This window comes from Coregonus lavaretus (genome assembly GCF_964263955.1).
Source record: "Coregonus lavaretus genome assembly, chromosome: 18".
NCBI lineage: Eukaryota > Metazoa > Chordata > Actinopteri > Salmoniformes > Salmonidae > Coregonus > Coregonus lavaretus.
Genome location: NC_140005.1, coordinates 47,597,011 through 47,623,617, shown reverse-complemented (window position 1 = coordinate 47,623,617; position 26,607 = coordinate 47,597,011). Strand labels below are relative to the sequence as shown.

The 26,607-nt window shown below is 45.1% G+C and overlaps 1 protein-coding gene across 1 annotated transcript in view; it reads right to left on the bottom strand.

Moving 5' to 3' along the window:
• Positions 1-26,607, bottom strand: part of LOC311145544 (MAM domain-containing glycosylphosphatidylinositol anchor protein 1-like) — a gene marked incomplete at its 3' end in the record, with an annotated part of 411,583 nt that overhangs the window by 170,779 nt on the left and 214,197 nt on the right. The window contains exon 5 of the mRNA XM_084181813.1: positions 2,719-2,915. Within this exon, the coding sequence (XP_084037939.1) occupies positions 2,719-2,915 (197 nt within the window). The remainder of the gene's footprint in view (positions 1-2,718; positions 2,916-26,607) is intronic.

The window sequence follows — 26,607 nt, the reverse complement described above, 5'->3', positions numbered from 1 at the left end:
TTACCCCAATAATGGTTGAATTGAAGAAGTGCCTGTCAATCATTGTTTATGCGACCCATGGACAGCCAGTGAAAAATGTGCTCTAGCACTAGCTACATAGTGTGGATCCCAGCCTTTGGATTCAAAGTTTGAGGGAGTTCCTCCCTTGTAAACTCCTCTGTGGTATTGTGCTCCACACATTCTGTGAAAAACAAGTTTCAGAAGTCCCCGAGTAGGGCTTTTATTGCTCTATCTAATTTGTGCTGATTCAAAAAAAAATCCAAAGGCCTAACGGACACATGCTTAAACGTGCACACTTTTGATAGACTTCAACAGCTACAAATTATCGAGATATAAAAGTGTCACCCCATAGAGATCCTATGAAATTAATTAAGTATTTAAAATAAAAAAAAACATGTATGCTCTCACTAACTGTAAGTCGCTCTGGATAAGAGCATCTGTTAAATCACTAAAATGTAAAAAAAAATGTAAGTATTCTAATTCCGAATTCTATGGTGTCACCAACAAAAACGTAAATAACAGGCTTATAGCAAATGCAGCATATGGCATTCCATGAGAGCAGCATTTATTTTTCAACCATGTTTTGAAGCAATGAACCCAATCAGTCCTCCATGATAAAAACATAAACAACATAATAGGCTAATAAGTCCTTCATTTTTGGTCAGGTAAAACAATTAGACTAATCTATATTTCCGAGTCCTATTCTTGAAGCGCAAGGGGTATTTCATTAACTGGAAGAACTGAAAATCTGAGTGTTTTTTTATGTAAATATATAGCCTAATTGTTGTATTATCTGTATTGAAATAGAAAGCAATGGGTTAGAAGCCTACATAACCCATAAAGTAAAATGCAACATCCATTTATGGCCAGTAAACTCTAACATTGATTTATCTTGCCGTACACTTGGTAATATTCATTGTTGTCTTCTTCTAATGCCTCTTAAAGGGAAAGTAATCTAAAAGTAACTGAAAATAGTTAAATGTTACTAAGTTTGGGTAATCCAAAAGTTACATTAATGATTACAATATTGGACAGGCAACAAGTAACTGAAATTGATTATATTTAGAAAGTAACCTTCCCAACCCTGACGGTGCACTGACTGACTCAGAGCTTAACAGCTGCCTGTGTGTGCATGTGTGTATGCAAGAGAGAGTGTTTGTGTGCGTGTGTGTGCTGTTTGCAACCAGTATTATCTGTGATTAGCTGTCGAGTGACTGAACCTTGAGTTCCATATAGGGCTATACTGGCTAAACAATGGAGTACCCCACAGCTATGTTGTTGAATGCTATTCAATTGTTGTACCATTGTGAAATATTCCACATATTGCTGCCTTGTGCTTTGAGTCTAGAAGCTCAGCTTTGACAGGAATGGAATGTGAGTCAAAGGTGTTTTTTAACATGTGAACAGATTAAGTGCTGTGTACATGTGAATGTCTGCGTGTCTGCGTGTGTGTGTGTGTAGTGTGAAGTGTTCAAGGATGAACACATCACATGGATAAGGTCTGTATTTGGTATACAAAGTATGTTCTACTTAATTATCCTTGCTGTACTGTTTATGTTTAGTCTGGAATGTTAGTGTGTGTGCACTTGTGTGTGCCTATACTACAATTTACATTACATTACATTTACATTTACGTCATTTAGCAGACGCTCTTATCCAGAGCGACTTACACATTGGTGCATTCACCTTATGATAGCCAGTGGGACAACCACTTTACAATTTATTTATTTTTTGTATTTTTTTCTTTTTAATTATTATAGTATATTTTTCATTGTCATTTGTTATATATATATATATATATATATTTATTTATTTTTTAGTTTATTGTTTTTATTTATTTATTTATTTTTAATATTCATTTTTGTCAATTTTTTTTCTATTTTTTGAATGTATACTTGTGTGTATAGCGGTTCAAAGATATTCACTCCAATATCCTTGCTTTGTCCAATATGATGTGATGAGTGAGCATGTGTATGTTTGTGAGTAGGCCCATGTATGGGAGTCTGTATCCATGTGCTGTTCTATGAGTTGAGGTGAAGTGTGAATGTAAACACAATGAAGGGCCACCTGGCACTGGCAGACCAACAAGGGTGCATTCACAATAGGTCGACGGTTCTACCCAGTTACATATGGTGTATAAGCTGTGTGTTATCCTCATACATACATTACCTGTGTGTAGAGCGGCTGGTAGAAATGCTCTCTCTTATGGGTTGTGGTCATAGAGATATATACAGGACTAGATGGATATAACCCATTTTAGCATGGGCGTTGCCATTGAAGACCACCATTTTAAAGTAGTCAACTTGGTGGGGATTCCTATGGGTTGGGAGCGATCAGCCAATGATCAGAGCACTGTCTTCTTCAAATTGTAAATTGGGTTGCCTGTGGTTTGTAAATGGCTTTAAGCCATCTAGTGACCACAATAAATGAATGACACACTAGATTTGGTTCAGGACCTCAGCACTGCAGTAAGAGGTAAATCACCAATATTAACTTTACGCTTTTTTCAAAAACAAAACAAGAAAATTGACTATGGCGTCTTTGATGTCTCCATTTTAAAATAATGGCACAGGTACAAAGATGAGTCCTCTATCTATCTCTATGGTTGTGCATGTTTATGTGTATGCCGTGAGCCTGTGTCCATACTGTTCTATAGGTTGTGGTGAATTTGGAGTGTGAACTTGTGTGCTTGTGTTTGGTCCACTCCTCGTACAGTACCTGTGTGTAGAGCGGTTCATAGATGTCCACTCCGGTATCCTTGCTCTGCTCTATGGGCATGGTGCCACGTTTCCAGATGAAGCGGGCCGGGGGGTTGGAGTTGACCGTACAGCGCAAGAACACCGTCTTCTCCTGGTAATAGCTCCCGCGCACATCACTGATGGTCTGGTGCACCGTCAGCACGGGTTTGTCGAGGTCTAGAAACACACACACATACACACACACACAGAAGCCCTTTGTCAATATCAAGAATAGGTTTTTCCAAATACTATACAAAACTCCATCAAGGCTATGTAAAGACCTTCCTCACAATGGTTACACATCTGTACTACGCAGTCTCCACCTACTGTACCTATAACACTGAGACACTCCACAAAAGAATCAGGAAAATATCTCTCTCTCTCTCTCTCTCTCTCTCTCTCTCTCTCTCTCTCTCTCTCTCTCTCTCTCTCTCACACTAACACACACATTTTCTCTCACACACACGCACCCTATCCCCTAACCCATGAGTGACCAATGCCTTACCTGTCCAGACTTGTTTCATTGGAACAACTGGACATAAAGGCGTAGGATCTTAATTTGATCAACCAGGAAATGTAAAACTTGTTGTAATTTTGAGGTTTAGAAAGGCTTCTTTCTACTTTGAAATTTCAACTCCTACAAAATGTTTATTATTTTCCTGCTGTAGTAAACTGGCTCAAATTAAGATCCTACATGTGTATCCCAGCTAGGTTGATACATTTTTCGTGAGGGCAAATCAAGTCTGAAACTTAAAACAAGAAATTACGAACTTTAGAATAATTTCTAAATCTCGAATACACTATAAGCTGTGCAGGAAAATTCCTGCAACATCAGGATGATCAAATTAAGATATATGTGACCGAACGGCTCGATTCGCTCTTATGTAGCAAAATTTGAAATGGTGTTTTTTACATTGGATAAAAGTAGAGAGTCAGAGCTTGTCACGTCTCCTCCCGTTGTCCCCTCTGGCGCTCTGATTCGCCGGTCTACTGAGCCACCGGTCTGAGCGCACCACCTCTGTAACACCGGAATGGAAACCCAATGCACCTAATCACCTCCAGCGCACCTGCACCTCATCATCTCATCACCACCCCTGTTTAGCCCTGGACTGTTCTTTATGATGTTGTGTGTGATTGTTTAGCTGTGTGTCATTTACTCTATCTTTGTTATTTCTCTTCGTCATTGTTTAGTAAACCTTGAACCTTGAACTTGAATTCCTGCGTCCTGCCTCTTCGTATACTCAGTACGTGTCACAGAATCACACACCAAACGAAAATGGATGCAGCAGGAGTTTCCCAGTGCATTGACCAGCACCAGCAGCAGCTCGCCCAGTTGAATGCCGCCATGTAGTAAGTGCTCCAAACTCTGCATAAACTGCCCAGCGCTCCGGTTCCACCTCAGGGAGTGGCGAGTGCCCCAAATCCACCTGTTCTCGTGCTATCACCCACTTCTGCGGGAACCCTCGCCCTACCGGAGCGCTATGACGGTAAAACTATTAAATGTAGCGGCTTCCTGCTACAGGTTTTACTTTATCTGGCGCGTCAGCCTGGGGCATATCCATCTGACCAAGCCAGGATAGCGCTGGTGATTTCGCTACTTAAAGGAAAGGCGCTGGATTGGGCCATGGCAGTCTGGGAAGGAGAGGAGGCAGTGGCGCTACCCTACCCCACCTTCCTCGCTCGGTTCAGGGCGGTGTTTGATCATCCCACGGAGGGAAAGGACGAGGGTGAGCATCTCCTCCATCTACATCAAAGAGGGGTCAGCGTACAAGAACGCTCTGAGCTTTCGCACGGTGGCAGCATCTTCTGGCTGGAATGACCGTGCTCTGCGCACGGCCTTTAGGAGAGGCTTACGGGAGAACATCAAGACGGAACTCGCATGTCGGGACGACGAGATGGACCTTGATACCTTCATCACCACGTCCATCCGTCTTGACGACATGTTGAGAGAGAGACTGCGTTCCCAACACCTCACGGAGCCTCGACGCTCACTCCATCTGAGCTATGGAAGCCACCCTGCTTCTGAGTCCTCACCCATGGAGGTGGGCAGCACCCCCTACACCACCACGGACCACAGATCTCCTGGCGGCTCCCTATCTAGGTGGTATGACTCCCGTCGCCGCTCCTTGAGTGTTACGTCAGCTCCTATCACAAAACCATTGTTTTTAGTTCCCATAACGGTTACTGGTTATTCTATTTCTACTGCTATGATAGATTCCGGATCAGCGGGGAACCTTATAGATAGGGAGCTGGTCTCTGAATGGGGGTTGCCCACCATGCCACTGCCATCTCCGCTACACGTCACCTCACTGGACAATAAACCCCTTGGATCAGGCACCATTACGCACGTCACTCTCCCCATCACCATCACCATTCCCACACTACCGGAGCACCACGAGGAGCTGTCATTCCACATCATCACGTCACCCCTTCAACGGATCGTCTTGGGATTGCCCTGGCTCAGACTACACAACCCTACCATCAATTGGCGCACCAAGAGGATCACAGCCTGGTCCACCTCATGCCGGAAGACCTGCCTGCTGGTGGTTTGTTGTTCCACGTCAGTGGAGAGTCCGGAGTCCGCCCTCCAGCCCAACATTCCACGTGAGTATGCAGATCTTTCCGATGTCCTCTCTTCATTAAAGGCTATGTATCTCCCTCCTCACAGGCCCTGGGACTGCGCCATTGACCTGCTGGAGGGACAACACCCCCCGAAGAATCGCATTTACTCCCTTTCCATGGTGGAGTCTGAGGCCATGGAGAAGTATGTGGCGGAGACCCTGAAACAGGGGTTCATCAGATGCTCTACATCTCCTGCCTCCGCCAGCTTCTTCTTCGTGGCCAAAAAAGACAGAGGACTGAGACCATGCATTGACTACAGGGGGCTGAACGCAGTCACCACTACCGTCTGGTTCCGTCGGATATCGAGCAGCTACGAGGGGCCCAGTACTTTACCAAGTTGGACCTGAGGAGTGCCTACAACCTGATCCAAATCCGGGAAGGAGACGAGTGGAAGACGGCATTCAGCACTACCTCAGGCCACTATGAATACTGCGTCATGCCCTACGGCCTCGCCAATGCACCTTCTGTGTTCCAGTCCTTCATCAATGACGTGTTCCGGGACATGCTGAGTAGACAGTTGGTGGTGTACATCGACGATGTCCTGATCTACTCGGCTACATTTGAGGAGCACGTCAGGGACGTCCGAGCTGTCCTACGCCTCTGGGAACACAACCTGTTGGTGAAGGGGGAGAAATGCGAATTCCACCAACAGGCCATCTCCTTCCTGGGATACCGGATCAGTCCTCAGGGGGTGTTAATGGAAGACGGATGCCGTCAGGTCATGGCCAGTTAATTTCTACCACACCTGCACCTCATCATGTCATCACCACCCCTATTTAGCCCTGGACTGTTCTTTATGATGTTGTGTGTGAGGGTTTAGCTGCGTGTAATTTACTCTCTCTTTGTTATTTCTCTTTGTCACTTAAGTAAACCTTGACCTTGTTAATTCCTGCATCTGCGTCCTGCCTCTTTGAATACTCAGTACTCATCACAGAGCTAGAAAATGGTATATCATACGCTACAGTTGAGGAACAATGGGAAAGTAATTCTGCTTTGAAAGTTGAAAAACTTGTAACCTCACTTTTGAGAAAATTGCCTTTGAATTGGTACACCTATTGGAGAGTTCTTCTTTGTCTACACCAATTCAGCATCGTTCACACCCTCTTAAGCTCTAGCCCCACCCATCTCTTTAAGGATTTGCATATGAGGATGAGGGTTGATCCGATTAGGGTTCTGTCCTAACAACAGCAATCAAGCACCCAAGCAAACTGGCTAACATTGGCTTGCTAGCTACTTCCAGACACAAATGAGAGAACAGCTCACTCTGACCATTTTACTCGCCCTAGCAGAGCTGGTTAGGCTGTTTTTATGTTATCAAGAGCGTTGGTGACTGCAACTGTGCTGCTGGCAACAATTTAATTATGTTTTTTTGTCAACGTTTACTGACACCGGCCATGTTCAACAGGTGTTGAGCGTTCATAAATTTGTCAGTTATTCTGTGCTCTGGCACACTCAGACGAGAGTGCTCTGAAAACAGAGTAGATAGCCGGAGCAAATTTACCAGCTATGTCTATCAACAGTTCTCGAGTTGACATGAACATTCTATTGAAATGGTTACTTGCATAGTGGAGTCTTTTGTTTAACAATGAACCATAATCCCAACTCATGACGTTACTACCCTGCATGAATCTGCAGGTAGCTAACCAACCAGGTTCATGTTAGCTAGCTAACATTAGGCTATAACTAGCAAAGCAAATGGCTCTGAGATACAAATAATATTACTACACAGATCATACACGTAACGTTAGCTAGCGAGCCAGCCAGCTAATGTTAGCTAGCTAGCTAACAGTACACTTTAACTTGAAATGAAAACGACTTTCTGACAAAATTAGAAACGTGTAATATCTGAAAATGTAGCTAACTAGACTACCTTACCCGTATACATGGATGGAAGCGTCTCCCTCTCTGTCACAGATGCCATGGTTGCCCTTAGTTTGAAGATGTAATCCAGAGACAGGTGTTTTCTCCATCCCCTTAGCTATCATACTCTATTTCCACTGATTTCAATACTCGGTCCTCCAGAAAGTGGAGAGCAACACTTATGCAGTTCTACCACGTGATATCTTTTTTTAAAGGCCGCGTTAGAACGGATTACCTACACATACCGACCAGCTTAAATAGACAGAAGCGTGCTACATGGCAGACCAATCCAAACTCATCTCTCAGCATATTCAGCCCATTAATTATCTCAGCCAATCATGGCTAGCGGGAAGGTTCCTGTCTTTTTCTGTGGCTAAACCAACTAGGCTCGTAATTTAAGAATTGTATTCATATTTACAGATGGCATGCAAGTTTGTTATTAAGGCACATGAAAGTTCACATGTTCCAAAAGGCATTTCTGCCAGAAAACGCATTTACGTTCAAATGGCTGTCCTGTGAAGTAGTGACGCTCTACACACTTTCCTGAAGCGAGTCTAATATTATCTGTATGGTGACATTGGGCTCATTTGATGAGGACTGGGGTTGTTATATGCGAGTGTGTCCTTTTACAAATATGTGAGTGTATGTGCATATATATGAGTGTGTATGTGTGCGTTTCCTGCCAACTCGCTGCCAGCCTAATTGGCACATGGACGACGTGTTCAGTCACAGGGACACAATCTAACTGCCACCTACTCTGCTGCAGCTCTTCTCCACCTCTGCACTTCTCTCCTTTTTTCCTGTCACCCTCTTCCTCTCCCTCCCTCTCTTTCTCTCTTCTGTTGACAGGTGACACTGGCAAGAAACAGAGATGGAGAGGATAGCTAATCAGGTCATCTGGATCATCTGTTGGTTATAGGCTTCTCCTGTCTGCAGTCGATGTCGTACTATGTGTTTGAGAATGGACTCGGAATGTTTTGGCTTGATACAACTGCATGAGAATGGACTGGGAATGTTTTGGCTTGATACACCAGTGGTTTGGTGTATTTGATTTGATTGTAATTGCGAGTATTTATCCATTGTGTGTGTTTGTGTGTCCTGTATTGTGGAGCATAGCTGGAAGGATCTGAAAGAAGCGGGAGACTTGGGGCATAAACAAAGTCAGGATAAGCAGCTTTTCTGAGCCTCTGAATATGTGCCGCTGACCCCAACTTCCACTTCTGCACCCCCTACCCCTGGGATCAGGGAAAAGAGGAGGATGGAAAGAGGAACGGTGAGTCTGAACCTTGGACTCAAGCCTGAATGTGGAAAAAGTCTGAAATTGTTCAATATCAGCAGACTCGGTTGTGTTCTGTAATGCAACCACTGTCCACTCATTTTAATTCTCTCTCTGGGTCTCTCTCTGTCTCTCTGCGTCTCTCTCTGCCCCCCTTGTTGGACCAATCTCTTCCTGTCTCCTCTCTCTCTCTCTCTCTCTCTCTCTCTCTCTCTCTCTCTCTCTCTCTCTCTCTCTCTCTCTCTCTCTCTCTCTCTCTCTCTCTCTCTCTCTCTCTCTCTCTCTCTCTCTCTCTCTCTCTCTCTCTCTCTCTCTCTCTCTCTCTCTCTCTCTCTCTCTCTCTCTCTCTCTCTCTCTCTCTCTCTCTCTCTCTCTCTCTCTCTCTCTCTCTCTCTCTCTCTCTCTCTCTCTCTCTCTCTCTCTCTCTCTCTCTCTCTCTCTCTCTCTCTCTCTCTCTCTCTCTCTCTCTCTCTGTTTTGCAGTTTTCTTGATTTTTGTGTGTTTTTCTAACTTTCTCTATTTTCACGGTGGAGGGTTAACGCATTGTTGTTTTATTAGTTTCCACTGTATATTGTTTTAGAGTTCCGGGAGGGACGCTGTCATCTCAGCCGAGTGGGGAGGGGACGCTGTCACTTCGACATGGGATCAGGTGCATCCCGGAGAATGGTGTCAAAATGGAGAAAGAGCTGCTGGCGGTCTGCATCCCGAATGAACAAAAAGCTGTGGTTGTGTTTATGTAAAAGTTGAGTTTGTTAGCCAGCTAATTGCAGGTGGGATTTTTGTGAGAGGGGTGTTGTTGCCAATTTCACCTCTTTCGACACTGTCAATAAGAGTAGTAGTAGTAAATCTGCCTCCGTTCATTACGGATGAGCAGATCTGGAAGGAGTTGTTTCATTTGGTAAGTTTGCAAGTGGTTTTCGCGTGCTCTTAGTCGGGTGCCAAGGGCATCTGTTAATCATATTGTCTCCCTTCAAAAGTTTGGACACACCTACTCATTGAAGGGGTTTTCTTTATTTTTTACAATTTTCTACATTGTAGAATAATAGTGAAGACATCAATTCTATGAAATAACACATATGGAATCATGTAGTAACCAAAAAAGTGTTAAACAAATCAAAATATACTTTATATTTGAGATTCTTCAAATAGCCACCCTTTGCCTTGATGACAGCTTTGAAAACAAGTTATCATCCAATAGGCTTTGATTCAATTTCCAATATCCTCACCCACATGGAAATTCTATAAGAGTAATATATATGCAAATTATTTGATGGTTTGACCGCATTCTGTCCCCTATCAACACTTTTTAAACCTTTGGTGCCAGAGAGAATGACATAAGAAAGTAGTCAAGATGACTAGCTTGATTGAGTCTCCGCCATGTATATATCTCACTAGGTCAGGATATGTAAGCCTCCATATATCCACTAGCTCCAATATATCCATGACATTCGTGATTTCCTTAAGTGCGGGAGGGTGATAGTTTGTAGTGTGATTTCCTTTACGGTCCATTGAGGTATTTAAAACCATATTATAATCTCCCACCATTATGATATAGTCTTGCATTGCTTGTAGGGTTGATCAATTACTATATATATTTTCAACGGAGCGTGGATCCTCATTATTTGGACCTTATAGGTTAATGAGCCAAATCTGTTTATGGTCCAATAACATATTTAAAATCATCCATCTACCTTGAGGATCTGTTTGGACAATTTGCACATTCGGATCAAAATTAATGTTAATTAATATCATCACCCCTTTTGAATTTCTTTGCCCATGGGAGATCTAACACTGTTGAATGAGTTTCCTGCAAACGATGGATATTATATTCCTTCTCTTTTAGCCAGGTAAATACTGATAATCTTTTCTTATTATCTGCTAAGCCATAACAATTATAACTGGCTATACGTATCTATAATTTACGATAATGAGATACAAGTTTCAACTTTTGAAAACTATAAACAACTTTTGGAAAACTCATATTCTGAGCTAGCTATTAAAAAAGTATGGTCCATAGATCAAATTGAATTGGTTGGCACATTCCTTCATGTGATGTGGGAGGTCCCTGCAGTTAAATGCTTCTACAGCAAAGTATGAAAAATTCATTTCGAAGTGCTTGAATTTAAATATTAGGCTGGATGGGAAGCATGGTTTCCGGGTGGGTCGGGGTTAATCTTTATATGCATTTATTTGATTGTTTTTGTACCTGTAACCCCCTATGTAATAAAAAAGACAACATGAAATGAAAAGATGGTCACCAAAATAAATGCAGACCGCATTACTTCCAGAGATAATTTTCTTCCGTCATCCTCACTGCCGTGTATATTCCCCTCAAGCTAACACCATGACAACTCTCAAAGAACTATACTGGAATATATGCAAACTGGAAACCACATATGAGGTTGCATTTATTGTAGCTGGGGACTTTAATAAAGGAAATCTGAGGAAAACGCTACCAAAATTCTATCAACCCATCTCCTGTGCTACACGCACATCGAAGACTCTGGATCATTGCTACTTTCCCTCCCGAGGACGGCTACAAGGCCCTTCCCTGCCTTCCCTTCGGCAAATCAGATCACGCCTCCATTCTGCTCCTCCCCAACTATAGGCAGAAACTTAAGCAGGAAGCACCTTTGATAAGAACTGTTCAACGTTGGTCTGACCAATTGGAATCGATGCTTCAAGACTGTTTTCATCACACGGACTGGAAAATGTTCCGGTTCACCTATGAGAATAGAATCGCTGTATACACTGACTCGGTGACTGGGTTCACCAGGAAGTGCATAGAGGATGTTGTTCCCACTGTGATGATTAGAACTTATCCAAACCTAAACCGTGAGTAGATGGAAACATTCGCTCAAAACTGAAAACGCGAACCACTGCATTTAACCATGGCAAGGTGACTGGGAACATGGACGTGTACAAACATACCAGCTATGACCTCCTTAAGGCAATCCAAGAGGCAAAATGACAGTACAGGGACAAAGTGGAGTTGCACTTAACCGGCTCAGACATGTGTGGCAGAGACTCCTGACAATCACAGATGATAAAGGGAAAGCCTGCCACGTCGTGGACACCGATGCCTCGCACCACAACAAGCTAAACACCTTCGCCCACTTTGAGAAAAACAACATTGAGTCGCCAATGTGGGCCCCCATCGCTCATGGGGACTGTGTGCTCTCATTCTCCGTGGCTGACATGAGTTAGTCATTTAAGCGTGTTAACGCTCGCAAGGCTGCCGGCCGAGACAGCATCCCAAGCTGCGTCCTCAGAGCATGTGCAGACCAGCTGGCTGGAGTGTTTACGGACATATTCAATCTCTCCATATCCCAGTCTGTTGTCCCCACTTGCTTCAAGATGTCCACCATTGTTCCTGTACCCAGGAAAGTGAAATGACTATCACCCAGTAGCACTCACTTCTGTCATCAGAAGTTAGTTAAGGATCATATCACCTCCACCTTACCCACCACCTAGACCCCACTACATTGCACTGCACACTGCCCTATCCCACCTGTACAAGAGAAATACCTATGTAAGAATGCTGTTCATCGACTACAGCTCAGCCTTCAACACCATAGCGCCCTCCAAGTTCATCACTAAATTCGGGGCCCTGGGTCTGAACCCCGCCCTGTGCAACTGGGTCCTAGACTTCTTGATGGGCCGACCACAGGTGGTGAAGGTAGGCAACAACACCTCTGCCATGCTGATCCTTAACACGGGGTCCCCACAGGGGTGCGTGCACAGCCCCCTCCTATACTCCCTGTTTGCTCATGACCACGTGGCCACACATCTCCAACTCAATCATCAACTTTGCTGATGACACAACAGTGGTAGACCTGATTACCAACAACATCAAAACAGCCTACAGAGAGGAGGTGTGAGCCCTAGCGGAGTGGTGCCAGGAAAATAACCTCTCCCTCAATGTCAACAAAAGGAAGGCGCTGATCGTGGACTACAGGAGACAGCAGAGAGAACACGCCCCAATCCACATCGTCGGGCTGCAGTGGAGAGAGGCTAGAAAGCATCAAGTTCCTCTGCGTGCACATCACTGAGGACATGAAATGGTCCCTCCACACTGACAGCATGGTGAAGAAGGAACAACAGCACCTCTTCAACCTCAGGAGGCTGAAGAAATGTGTCTGGGTCCCTAAGACCCTCACAAACTTCTACAGATGCACCATCGAGAGCATTCTGTCGGTGTGTATCACAGCTTGTACGGCAACTGCACTGCCCGCAACCGCAGGGCTCTCCAGAGGGAGGTGCGGTCAGCCCAACGCATCACCGGGGGCACACTGCCTGTCCTCCATGACATCTACAGCATCCGGTGTCACAGGAAGGCCAAGAAGATCATCAAAGACCTCAGCCACTCAAACCACGGCCTGTTCACCCCGCTACCATTTAAAAGGCAGAGACAGTACAGGTGCATCAAAGCTGGAACCGAGAGACTGATAAACAACTTCCATCTCCAGGCCATCAGACTGTTAACCACTAGCCGGCCTCCGCCCAGTACCCTGCCCTGAACCTTAGTCACTGCCACCACCCGGTACTCTATCCTGCACCTTAGAGACTGCTGCCCTATATACAGTGGGGAGAACAAGTATTTGATACACTGCTGATTTTGCAGGTTTTCCTACTTACAAAGCATGTAGAGGTCTGTAATTTTTATCATAGGTACACTTCAACTGTGAGAGATGGAGTCTAAAACAAAAATCCAGAAAATCACATTGTATGATTTTTAAGTAATTAATTTGCATTTTATTGCATGACATAAGTATTTGATCACCTACCAACCAGTAAGAATTCCGGCTCTCACAGACCTGTTAGTTTTTCTTTAAGAAGCCCTCCTGTTCTCCACTCATTACCTGTATTAACTGCACCTGTTTGAACTCATTACCTGTATAAAAGACACCTGTCCACACACTCAATCAAACAGACTCCAACCTCTCCACAATGGCCAAGACCAGAGAGCAGTGTAAGGACATCAGGGATAAAATTGTAGACCTGCACAAGGCTGGGATGGGCTACAGGACAATAGACAAGCAGCTTGGTGAGAAGGCAACAACTGTTGGAGCCATTATTAGAAAATGGAAGAAGTTCAAGATGACGGTCAATCAACCTCGGAAGGTGAGGGATAAGCCCAGAACTACACGGCAGGACCTGGTCAATGACCTGAAGAGAGCTGGGACCACAGTCTCAAAGAAAACCATTAGTAACACACTAAACCATCATGGATTAAAATCCTGCAGCGCACGCAAGGTCCCCCTGCTCAAGCCAGCGCATGTCCAGGCCCGTCTGAAGTTTGCCAATGACCATCTGGATGATCCAGAGGAGGAATGGGAGAAGGTCATGTGGTCTGATGAGACAAAAATAGAGCTTTTTGGTCTAAATTCCACTCGCCGTGTTTGGAGGAAGAAGAAGGATGAGTACAACCCCAAGAACACCATCCCAACCGTGAAGCATGGATGTGGAAACATCATTCTTTGGGGATGCTTTTCTGCAAAGGGGACAGGACGACTGCACCGTATTGAGGGGAGGATGGATGGGGCCATGTATCGCGAGATCTTGGCCAACAACCTCCTTCCCTCAGTAAGAGCATTGAAGATGGGTCGTGGCTGGGTCTTCCAGCATGACAACAACCCGAAACACACAGCCAGGGCAACTAAGGAGTGGCTCCGTAAGAAGCATCTCAAGGTCCTGGAGTGGCCTAGCCAGTCTCCAGACCTGAACCCAATAGAAAATCTGTGGAGGGAACTGAAAGTCCATATTGCCCAGTGACAGCCCCGAAACCTGAAGGATCTGGAGAAGGTCTGTATGGAGGAGTGGGCCAAAATCCCTGCTGCAGTGTGTGCAAACCTGGTCAAGACCTACAGGAAACGTATGATCTCTGTAATTGCAAACAAAGGTTTCTGGACCAAATATTAAGTTCTGCTTTTCTGATGTATCAAATACTTATGTCATGCAATAAAATGCAAATGAATTACTTAAAAATCATACAATGTGATTTTCTGGATTTTTGTTTTAGATTCCGTCTCTCACAGTTGAAGTGTACCTATGATAAATATTACAGACCTCTACATGCTTTGTAAGTCGGAAAACCTGCAAAATTGCAGTGTATCAAATACTTGTTCTCCCCACTGTACATAGAGCCATTGAATACTGGTCACTTTAATAATGTTTACATACTGTTTTATCCACTTTATATGTACAGTATATACAGTATTAGAGTCATGGCTCATCCTATTTAACTACTGCTGTACACACCTTTCCTATTCATATACCGTCTATACACACCATTATACAATATACAGCAGCGGAGGTCGGTGGGAGAAGCTTTAGGCCGACGGACTTATTGTAATGGCTGGAATGGAAGAAATAGAACGGAGTCAAAAGTGGTTTCAAATATGCTTGATGTGTTTGATACCGTTCCATTTATTACATTCCAGCCATTACAATGAGTCCATCCTCCTATAGCTCCTCCCACCAGCCTCCTCTGATATACAGTGCCTTCAGAAAGTATTCCCACCCCTTAACTTTTTCCACATTTTATTGTGTTACAGACTGAATTTTAAATAGATTAAATTGAGATTTTGTGTTGCTGAGAAATGTGTTGAAATTAATACAACAGTATAGCTGAAATGTCTTGAGTCAATAAGTATTCAACCCCTTTGTTATGGCAAACCTCAATAAGTTCAGGAATAAAAATGTGCTTAACAAATTGCATAATAAGTTGCATGGATTCATTCCGTGTTCAATAATAGTGGTTAAGATGATTTTCTTATGACTAACCCATCTCTGTACCTCACACATACAATTAGCTGTAAGGTTCCCCAATAGAGTAGTGAATTTCAAGTACAGATTCAACCAAAAATACCAAGGAGGTTTTTAAATGCCTCACAAAGAATGGCACAGATTTGTAGATGTGGAAGAAAAAACTGATGCTGAATATCCCTTTAGCATGGTGAAGTTATTAATCAGGCTTTGGATGGTGTATCAATACACCCAGTCACTACAAAGACACAGGCGTCCTTCCTAACTCAGTTTCCGGAGAGGAAGGAAACTGCTCAGGGATTTCACCATTAGTCCAATGGTGATTTTAAAACAGTTACAGAGTTTAATGGTTGTGATATGAGAAAACTGAGGATGGATCAACAACATTGTAGTTACTCCACAATATTAACCTAATCCTCCAGGCCGGCTCGGTCCTCCCCTCCTGCTCCGTGGCTTGACGACTCCTTGCGAGCTCACAGAACAGGGCTCCGGGCAGCCGAGCGGAAATGGAGGAAAACTAGACTCCCTGCGGACCTGGCATCTTTTCACTACCTCCTCTCTACATTTTCTTCCTCTGTTTCTGCTGCTAAAGCCACTTTCTACCACTCTAAATTCCAAGCGTCTGCCTCTAACCCTAGGAAGCTCTTTGCCACCTTCTCCTCCCTTCTGAACCCTCCACCCCCCCCCCCCCCCCCCCTCCTCCCTCTCTGTGAATTACTTCGTCAACCATTTTGAAAAGAAGGTTGACGACATCCGATCCTCGTTTGTTAAGTCAAATGACACCGCTGGTCCTGCTCACACTGCCCTACCTTATGCTTTGACTTCTTTCTCCCCTCTCTCTCCAGATGAAATCTTGTGACTTGTGATGGCCGGCCGCCCAACAACCTGCCCGCTTGAACCTATCCCCTCATCTCTTCTCCAGACCATTTCCGGAGACCTTCTCCCTTACCTCACCTCGCTCATCAACTCATCCTTGACCGCTGGCTATGTCCCTTCCGTCTTCAAGAGAGCGAGAGTTGCACCCCTTCTCAAAAAACCTACACTCGATCCCGCCGATGTCAACAACTACAGACCAGTATCCCTTCTTTCTTTTCTCTCCAAAACTCTTGAGCGTGCCGTCTTTAGCCAACTCTCTTGCTATCTCTCTCAGAATGACCTTCTTGATCCAAACCAGTCAGGTTTCAAGACTGGTCATTCAACTGAGACTGCTATTCTCTGTGTCACAGAGGCTCTCCGCACTGCTAAAGCTAACTCTCTCTCTGCTCTCGTCCTTCTAGACCTATCTGCTGCCTTTGATACTGTGAACCATCAGATCCTCCTCTCCACCCTCTCCGAGTTGGGCATCTCCGGCGCGGCTCACTCTTGGATTGCGTCCTACCTGACAGGTCGCTCCTACCAGGTGGCGTGGCGAGAATCTGTCTCCGCACCACGTGCTCTCACCACTGGTGTCCCCCAGGGCTCAGTTCTAGGCCCTCTCCTATTCTCGCTATACACCAAGTCTCTTGGCTCTGTCATATCCTCACATGGCCTCTCCTGTCATTGCTACGCAGACGACACACAATTAATCTTCTCCTTTCCCCCTTCTGATAACCAGGTGGCAAATCGCATCTCTGCATGTCTGGCAGACATATCAGTGTGGATGACAGATCACCACCTCAAGCTGAACCTCGGCAAGACAGAGCTGCTCTTCCTCCCGGAGAAGGACTGCCCGTTCCATGATCTCGCCATCACGGTTGACAACTCCGTTATGTCCTCCTCCCAGAGTGCAAAGAGCCTTGGCGTGACCCTGGACAACACCCTGTCGTTCTCCGCTAACATCAAGGCTGTGACCCGAACCTGTAGGTTCATGCTCTACAACATTCACAGAGTACGACCTTGCCTTACACAGGAAGTGGCACAGGTCCTAATCCAGGCACTTGTCATCTCCCGTCTGGATTACTGCAACTCGCTGTTGGCTGGGCTCCTTGCCTGTGCCATTAAACCCCTACAACTCATCCAGAACGCCGCAGCCCGTCTGGTGTTCAACCTTCCCAAGTTCTCTCACGTCACCCCTCTCCTCCGCACACTCCACTGGCTTCCAGTTGAAGCTCACATCTGCTACAAGACCATGGTGCTTGCCTACAGAGCTGTGAGGGAAACGGCACCTCCGTACCTTCAGGCTCTGATCAGTCCCTACACCCAAACGAGGGCATTGCGTTCATCCATCTCTGGCCTGCTGGCCCCACTACCTCTGCGGAAGCACAGGTCCCGCTCAGCCCAGTCAAAACTGTTCGCTGCTCTGGCACCCCAATGGTGGAACAAGCTCCCTCACGACGCCAGGACGGCGGAGTCAATCACCATCTTCCGGAGACACTTGAAACCCCACCTTTTTAAGGAATACCTGGGATAGGATAAAGTAATCCCCCCCCTTACCCCAACCCCCCCCCAAAAAAAAAAAAAACATATTGTAAAGTCGTTATCCCACTGGCTATAAGGTGAATGCACCAATTTGTAAGTCCCTCTGGATAAGAGCGTCTGCTAAATGACGTAAATGTAAAATGTAAAATGTAATCAATATTGCGTAGAAACTATTCTAAAAAACTACGTACGAACGGAATGTTCGTACGCATAGAAAAAGTGTGATTTATCAAACATTCCTACGAGCGTCATACGCACACCAGTCGGAGATAACCATTGATAAATACCAATTGTACTCAGCCTCAGTGCTCGTGCACGACCTTGGCTATTTGCATTTTGAAACGCCCCTAATTAACCATATATGGCCAAAATCATCCCTTTAAAGCATGTGGGGAATATGCAATGCCGTACCATCAAATACAAAGTTGCAACCAGAAAAAGCTAAGACTGAAATACAGTGAGGGAAAAAAGTTTTTGAACCCCTGATGATTTTGTACGTTTGTCCACTGACAAAGAAATGATCAGTCTATAATTTTAATGGTAGGTTTATTTGAACAGTGAGAGACAGAATAACAACACAAAAATCCAGAAAAACGTATGTCAAAAATGTTATAAATTGATCTGCATTTTAATGAGGGAAATAAGTATTTGACGCCCTCTCAATCAGAAAGATTTCTGGCTCCCAGGTGTATTTTATACAGGTAACGAGCTGAGATTAGGAGCACACTCTTAAAGGGAGTGCTCCTAATCTCAGCTTGTTACCTGTATAAAAGACACCTGTCCACAGAAGCAATCAATCAATCAGATTCCAAACTCTCCACCATGGCCAAGACCAAAGAGGTCTCCAAGGATGTCAGGGACAAGATTGTAGACCTACACAAGGCTGGAATGGAAGGATGTCAGGGACAAGATTGTAGACCTACACAAGGCTGGAATGGGCTACAAGACCATCGCCAAGCAGCTTGGTGAGAATGTGACAACAGTTGGTGCGATTATTCGCAAATGGAAGAAACACAAAAGAACTGTCAATCTCCCTCGGCCTGGGGCTACATGCAAGATCTCACCTCATGGAGTTGCAATGATCATGAGAACGGTGAGGAATCAGCCCAGAACTACACGGGAGGATCTTGTCAATGATCTAAAGGCAGCTGGGACCATAGTCACCAAGAAAACAATTGGTAACACACTACGCCGTGAAGGACTGAAATCCTGCAGCTCCCGCAAGGCCCCTCTGCTCAAGAAAACACATACACAGGGCCGTTTGAAGTTTGCCAATGAACATCTGAATGATTCAGAGGAAAACTGGGTGAAAGTGTTGTGGTCAGATGAGACCAAAATGGAGCTCTTTGGCATCAACTCAACTCGCCGTGTTTGGAGGAGGTGGAATGCTGCCTATGACCCCAAGAACACCATCGCAACCGTCAAACATGGGGGTGGAAACATTATGCGTTGGGGGTGTTTTTCTGCTAAGGGGACAGGACCACTTCACCGCATCAAAGGGACGATGGACGGGGCCATGTACCATCAAATCTTGGGTGAGAACCTCCTTCCCTCAGCCAGGGTATTGAAAATGGGTCGTGGATGGGTATTATAGCATTACAATGACCCAAAACACACGGCCAAGGCAACAAAGGAGTGGCTCAAGAAGAAGCACATTAAGGTTCTGGAGTGGCCTAGCCAGTCTCAGGACCTTAATCCCATAGAAAATCTGTGGAGGGAGCTGAAGGTTCGATTTGCCAAACGTCAGGCTCGAAACCTTAATGACTTGGAGAAGATCTGCAAAATAATAATAATATGGCATTTAGCAGACGCTTTTATCCAAAGCGACTTACAGTCATGCGTGCATACATTTTTGTGTATGGGTGGTCCCGGGGATCGAACCCACTACCTTGGCGTTACAAGCGCTGTGCTCTACCAGCTGAACTACAGAGGACCACAAAGAGGAGTGGAACAAAATCCCTCCTGAGATTTGTGCAAACCTGGTGGCCAACTACAATAAACATCTGACCTCTGTGATTGCCAACAAGGGTTTTGCCACCAAGTACTAAGTCATGTTTTGCAGAAGGGTCAAATACTTATTTCCCTCATTAAAATGCAAATCAATTCATAACATTTTTGATATGCGTTTTTCTGGATTTTTTTGTTGTTATTCTGTCTCTTACTGTTCAAATAAACCTACCATTAAAATTATAGACTGATCATGTCTTTGTCAGTGGGCAAACGTACAAACTCAGCAGGGGATCAAATACTTTTTACCCTCACTATAGAGGTGCTAGTGTCTAGATTGGGTACAACCAAAAGGTTTTATTTGGCCTGTCAAAATAAAAACATAGCTACATTAAGAGTGGAAACCTTTTCTGTTCACATAGTTGAACTCGTTTTGGGATGGTGCTTTTGTGGCAATGTGGTTGCTGTCTATTGTTCCTCTTCGTATTTAGCAGTCCCCCATTCATTGCATATTCTTTGCCATCAACCTGTGCGATGGTGTATAGAAATTGTATTTTACAGTTTGTTTTGCTGATGATTGCATCCAAAACATTGGCTCATTGAGGGTTGTGAGATACCCAATCGGTAAGCTCCCACTGCCAAAAACCATAGGGTGAATAGCAACAGAATGTTTTGGAAAACAGTATCCGATGAGCCAATCTGTACTTTCTGCAAAAAAAAAGTCCCACCTGTCTCTAAAAACACGCTTTCTGCAAAATGCAGTGTGTGCCAAATCTTCCAGCAGCGCAAGATCAGCCTCTCATTCCATTTCCCATTATCTCAGTCTTTTATAGTATTTCAACAATGGTTTCACTTTCACATGTGCCTCTAATTTAACAAATGACTGTACTTTATATGGATTATTATCGTAACAAATGCAGTTAAGCGTAGCACAAATGAGGTGGAGGCAGAGCTGGTGGGGCAAGGTAGAGTGAGGCTGCAAGCAAATCTATCTGAACTACACAGGGACCTGGGTGCTTTCTTTCAAACGAAAGCAAAAGGATCACTTGTAAGAGCTAGATTTTCCATGTTGAAAGAGATTGATGCTCCCAGCTCTTTTTATATATATATATATATATATATTATATATTATATTGGGTTGGAGTGGGGAAACCATTTGTCTGATGGGCGTGTGTGTAACTTCTGTTGTGGGGAGATGCGGGAGCGGGCTGTGGAGTATAGGGCACAACTCTGTGATCCTGTGTGTTCTCGGGCTTTGCTCACAGTCCTTCCTAAACTTTCTCTGTCACTGTCTCTCAGATGGCCCCCGGCTGCGCCCTGGGGCTTGACGTTCTGCCTTTGGACGTTCTGGGGAATCATTGAACAGGACTTGTTTTCCGTGTGTGTGTCAGGGTAGGGGACTTGCCGCTAAGCTGTTGGCGGGCGGCTTTAACTCTCCTGCTCAAAAAAGGGGACTTGAGTGACCGAAAGAACTGGAGGCCTGTGGCATTGCTCTCTGTGGACTATAGGGTCTTTGCCAAGGTCCTCGCTAACAGACTCAAGTCCCACCTGGACTCTGTTGTGCACAAGGACCAAACGTACTGTGTACCTGGACGCTTAATCACAGACAATCTGGACCTGTCAAGGCTCTCAAATGTGAACTTTGGTTTCCTTAGACCAGGAGAAAGCCTTTGATAGTGTGAGCCTCGAATATCTGTTCAATGTGTTATATCTTTTTGGTTGTGGGGAAAATGTTGTGGCCTGTGTTAAAATGCTGTATGGGGCTTCATGTATGGTCAAGGGGGGGGAAGGCTCAGTAGACCAGTCTGGGTAGGGCGGGGCATTTCCCAGGGATGCCCTCTGTTGGGGCAGCTATACACTCTTGCTATTGAGCCATTTCTGGGCCTGCTACGCAAGAGGCTCCAGGTGTATGTGTGACAGGCATAGGGTTGGGGACAGGCATAGCAGTGTCAGCTTATGCTGATGACGTCTCTGTGATGGTTAGGGATGAGCAGGACCTACGGGCCCTGGAGACTAGTTCAAAGTTGTACGGGGGGGGGAGTCTTCGGCTAGGGTAAACTGGGGCAAGAGTGAGGCTCTGTTATGTGGGGCATGGAGGGAAAGAGCACTTCCGCAGCTTTCAGGCGGTTTCAGATTCTGGGTGTGTAACTAGTCAGTGGTCCTCTGTAGCTCAGCTGGTAGAGCACGGCGCTTGAAACGCCAAGGTAGTGGGTTCGATCCCCGGGACCACCCATACACAAAAATGTATGCACGCATGACTGTAAGTTGCTTTGGATAAAAGCGTCTGCTAAATGGCATATTATTATTATTATTATTAGGAAGGTTAGTCAGGAAGAACTGGGAGAGAGTGTCACAAGTGGTGGTGTCGAGGCTGGTGGCTCCTCTCCCAAGTGTCATACAGAGGGAGGGTGCTGATCATCAACAACTTGGCGACATCATCCCTATGGCATAAATTGGCCGTTCTCAACCCCCCCTCCCAGCGGTCTACCAGCGGTCTACTTGCGGACCTGCAGCCTAAACTGATGGATTTTTTCTGGTCATCACTGGCTGAGGATGGCGGGATGTACCTGCTTGTTCAGGAGGGGGGACAAGGCCTGGGGGACCTGGAGAGCAGGGTGGCATCGTTCAGACTAAAAGCGGAATGCACACAGATGTTGGCTGGAGGGAACGAGCATGTGCTCTGTTGAGGAGGGTTGACGGTTTAGGGCTGGACCGGCAGATTTTCCTCATCAGACCAGAGAGGCTAAACACAGCAGGGGGCTCTGAGTTTTAAGCTGAGGTACTGAGGGATGTGTGGCACCTGGGCCGTGGACGTGGGAGGAGCCCATCTTCCACAACCCACAGATCCTTTTTAAGGTCTGTTCGTTCAGCCACCCTGTAGGGATATTTAATGGCAGCGGGCATCAGGAGACTAGCGGACCTATGGCTGCCGGAGAGTGGGGGGTGGAAAACCCCCCAAGAGTTGGCACAGCAGGCGGGACTCACTTCGTGTATGGTGCTGGCGAGGAGGGAGGTCCAAGAGGTGCTGCCTGAGCCTGTGAGGAGGGTGCTCGAGCAGCCACGAGGGGAGGTGCAACCACCGCTTCCACCACTGAAAGTAACAGCAGAGACTGGGGAATGGCATGGGATCCGGAGGACACCAATAGCTAGTTGGCTCGGGTTGACCAGGGAGTCGAGAAAGAGTGTCTGTTTTGTGCAATAACTGAGACTGTTTATCATGTGTTTTCTGTGTGTACCAGGGTAATGTCGTTACTGTCTCTGTTAGACTCTGTGCGTGAGGTTGAGGGTGGTCTTCTCGGTGGGGATGTTTGTGATGAGGCCGAGGTATTCAAGCAGTGAATACATTATTTTAAAAACGTACTGTAAGTCTATTAAAAACAGTACTGTAGTAATGAGGTTCGTGCAGTAGGCTGTAGGCCCAAAACATTATCAACACATGTTCACTTTGCTTCAATTGCCCTGCCAATGCATTGTTGTTCTTCTCAGACCATTAAAAAAATATAGGTAGGCTTTATGATCACACCGGTAATAGGCCAGTTGTTGTTGTACTTGTGAGGCACAGCTGAGTGAGCATGCATTTCAATTATTTGCTTTATTTTACTAGGCTGATCAAGCCTGCATCTGATGGTCAGTCTCAGCGAAGTGAGAGGGCAGCAGACATCTACATTTAAGTCATTTAGCAGACGCTCTTATCCAGAGAGACTTAAAGTTAGTGAGTGCATACGTTATTTTTTCATACTGGCCCCCCGTGGGAATCTAACCCACAACCCTGGCGTTGCAAATGCCATGCTCTACCAACAGAGCTACATCTTTGCCAGCCATTCCCTCCTCTACCTTGGGCCAATTGTGCGCCGCCCCATGGGTCTCCCGGTCGCGGCCGGCTACGACAGAGCCTGGATTCGAACCAGGATCTCTAGTGGCACAGCTAGCACTGCGATGCACTGCGCCACTCGGGTACGCCTCTCAACGTCCCTTCGCTCTCCCTTTCCTTGGCTGACACTGACCAAAAAGGGACATCGTCTTCCAACTGATGGCGATACTCGAGTCACACCACATTATTTCTGCCTCATGCACTAATTCATGTTGTTACTCCTATGACCAGAGAAGTGAAATATTCCTTGATATTAAAAAAATACCCAATAATAACAATGGAAGCCAGTCGATACACTTTCATACTTATTCATTGCAATTGCAGTGGTGGTTGTAATGCGAGTGGAAGTAGGGAGAACGCGCATTTTATGGATTATAAAAGTGTTGAATAGAAAGTGTTGAGAGAGCTGATAAAAAACTGTAACATGAACTCACTCATAAAAACAGCAGCTCTTTGCTGTATTCGTTGACAGTCTCTCTGTCTCTAGTCATGGTTATAAAAGTTTTGAAAACTCACTTTGCTATAGCTTTCTTTTACACCTGCTATGTTACTGCAGACACGGTAATCGCACCAGCTGTTGTCATCTTCTCACCAAGCTGCTTGGCGATGGTCTTGTAGCCCATTCCAGCCTTGTGTAGGTCTACAATCTTGTCCCTGACATCCTTGGATAACTATTTGGTCTTGGCCATGGTGGAGAGTTTGGAATCTGATTGATTGATTGCTTCTGTGGACAGGTGTCTTTTATACAGGTAACAAACTGAGATTAGGAGCACCCCCTTTAAGAGTGTGCTCCTAATCTCAGCTCGTTACCTGTATAAAAGACACCTGGGAGCCAGAAATCTTTCTGATTGAGAGGGGGTCAAATACTTATTTCCCTCATTAAAATGCAAATAAATGTATAACATTTTTGACATGTGTTTTTCTGTAAAAATAAAGAAAAACCCTTGAATGAGTAGGTGTTCTAAAACTTCAGACAAGCAAGAGGGAGAAGGGGGGGAGGGAATGATGGAAAGGGAAGCAAGAGAGGGGAGGAAGGAGAGAGAGAGAGAGAGGGGAAGGAAATAAAGAGAGTGGAGCAAAGAAACTAAGCGAGGGAGACAGAGACAGACAGAGGTCAAGGGGCACTCTTTCTGATCATGTAACACAGTGTGACCTCTGCTCTCTCCCATCCCCCGAGGAGGAAGCTTGATTTCCAAAATCCTCTTTCATTTCCAATAACACGGCATGTGTCTAATAGCTCTGTGAGCAAGGAACAAATAAGCCATTATGGGAGGCAGAGGTGTAAGGAAAATAGACATGACAGATTTCATTGAGTGTGTGTGTGGGGGTGGGGGTGGGGGGGGGGGGGGGGGCAGAGAGAGAGAGACTGTGTGTGTGGGGGGGCTGGCGCTTGTATATATTTGTGTGGGCCTTTGCTGAACACAAATGTGTCCCTGTTCAAATGACAGCTAACAATGAAATGTGTGAATCATTGTGTGAGAGAGAGAGAGAGAGAGAGAGAGAGAGAGAGAGAGAGAGAGAGAGAGAGAGAGAGAGAGAGAGAGAGAGAGAGAGAGAGAGAGAGAGAGAGAGAGAGAGAGAGAGAGAGAGAGAGAGACAGAGAGAGAGACAGAGACAGAGACAGAGACAGAGACAGAGACAGAGACAGAGAGACAGAGAGAGAGATGTTCTTTACACATTCATAATGGTAATCATAGCCTGCTGAACGACAGTGGGATCAGACTTTGACTACATCTAGTGGTATAAGGAGAGGAGAAAATTCCAGGTGTGGTGTAATTAATTATCAGGTAGAACAGAAAACCAGCAGTAGGACAGACCAGAGATGGAAGAGGAAGCGAGACATCCGTTTCAATGGAAGTCAAACTAAGTAGAACAGACCCAGCTGCTATTGCATTTGTGTCTATGGGAGAGCCACCCCCTTAAAGAGTAACTTTCATGAAAACAACGTTGTTTTAGGTTAGTTAAAACACGTAAATTCTGTTCTTCATTTAGACAGTTTATTGCAAGAATTATATATGTATGTATTTTAGTAGTAAATGTAGCTATTTTGCCCATAGCAGTTCAACTTTACCATTGAAATTGTGATGTAGGTCATCTACCAGTGGATGCGCCTCAGAGGAGGAAGGGGAGGACCATCCTCCTCAGTGAATTTCAAAAATAAATACATAGTGAAACATTAACAAAGTGATTATTTTTTATATAAAACTATACTAAATATATTCACATGACCAAATAGTTGATTAAAACACACTGTTTTGCAATGAAGGTATACAGTAGCCTCAACAGCACTCTGTAGGGTAGCACCATGGTGTAGCCGGAGGACAGCTAGTTTCCATCCTCCTCTGGGTACATTGACTTCAATACAAAACCTAAGAGGCTCATGGTTCTCACCCCCTTCCATAAACTTACACAGTAATTATGACAACTTCCAGAGGACATCCTCCAACCTGTCAGAGCTCTTGCAACATGTTGTCCACCCAATCAAAGTATCAGAGAATCTAGTACTGAAAGCATAAGATGTGGTGAGTAGTTGACTCAAAGAGAGAGAAAGACAATAGTTGAACAGTTTTGAACAAATACATTTCTTCAAAAAGGAAGGAGAAGCGAGAGAGAGCTAGCTATATTTAGTATTATTTTCACTTAGCTAGCGAATTCCTACTCAAACACCTGTTTCAAACAGAGAGGGATGCTATGTTACCTAGCTGGCTATGGGTATCCAACACTGGAACTCTTCCAAGCCAAGGTAAGCTTTTGGTTTTATAAATGTATTGCCACCGGGCCTGCTGGTGTAACTGCTAAACTGCTTGCTAACTGTACTGCATGATTGTAGCTGGTTTACTAACGCTTTAGTTCTAGTAGCTATGTTGACTTGAAATTAGCTAATATGGTGACAATGATGTAGGCTGTGTGTAGTGGTTAGCAGTTATGATATGAAGGTTTGGCTTGGAAAGTTTTTTTTGCATGGTCACAGACAGCTGATGTGTTGTGCACTGAAGTCCACAAGCGAAGGGAAAAGGTGAGAGGAGGAGAGCGCGTAGATGCGAGAAGGAATTATCCAACAATCAAAAGGGTCATGCTGTTTTTATGTGGCTGCTATTAAAGTGACTGTGTTTGCGTGTGATCAGGGG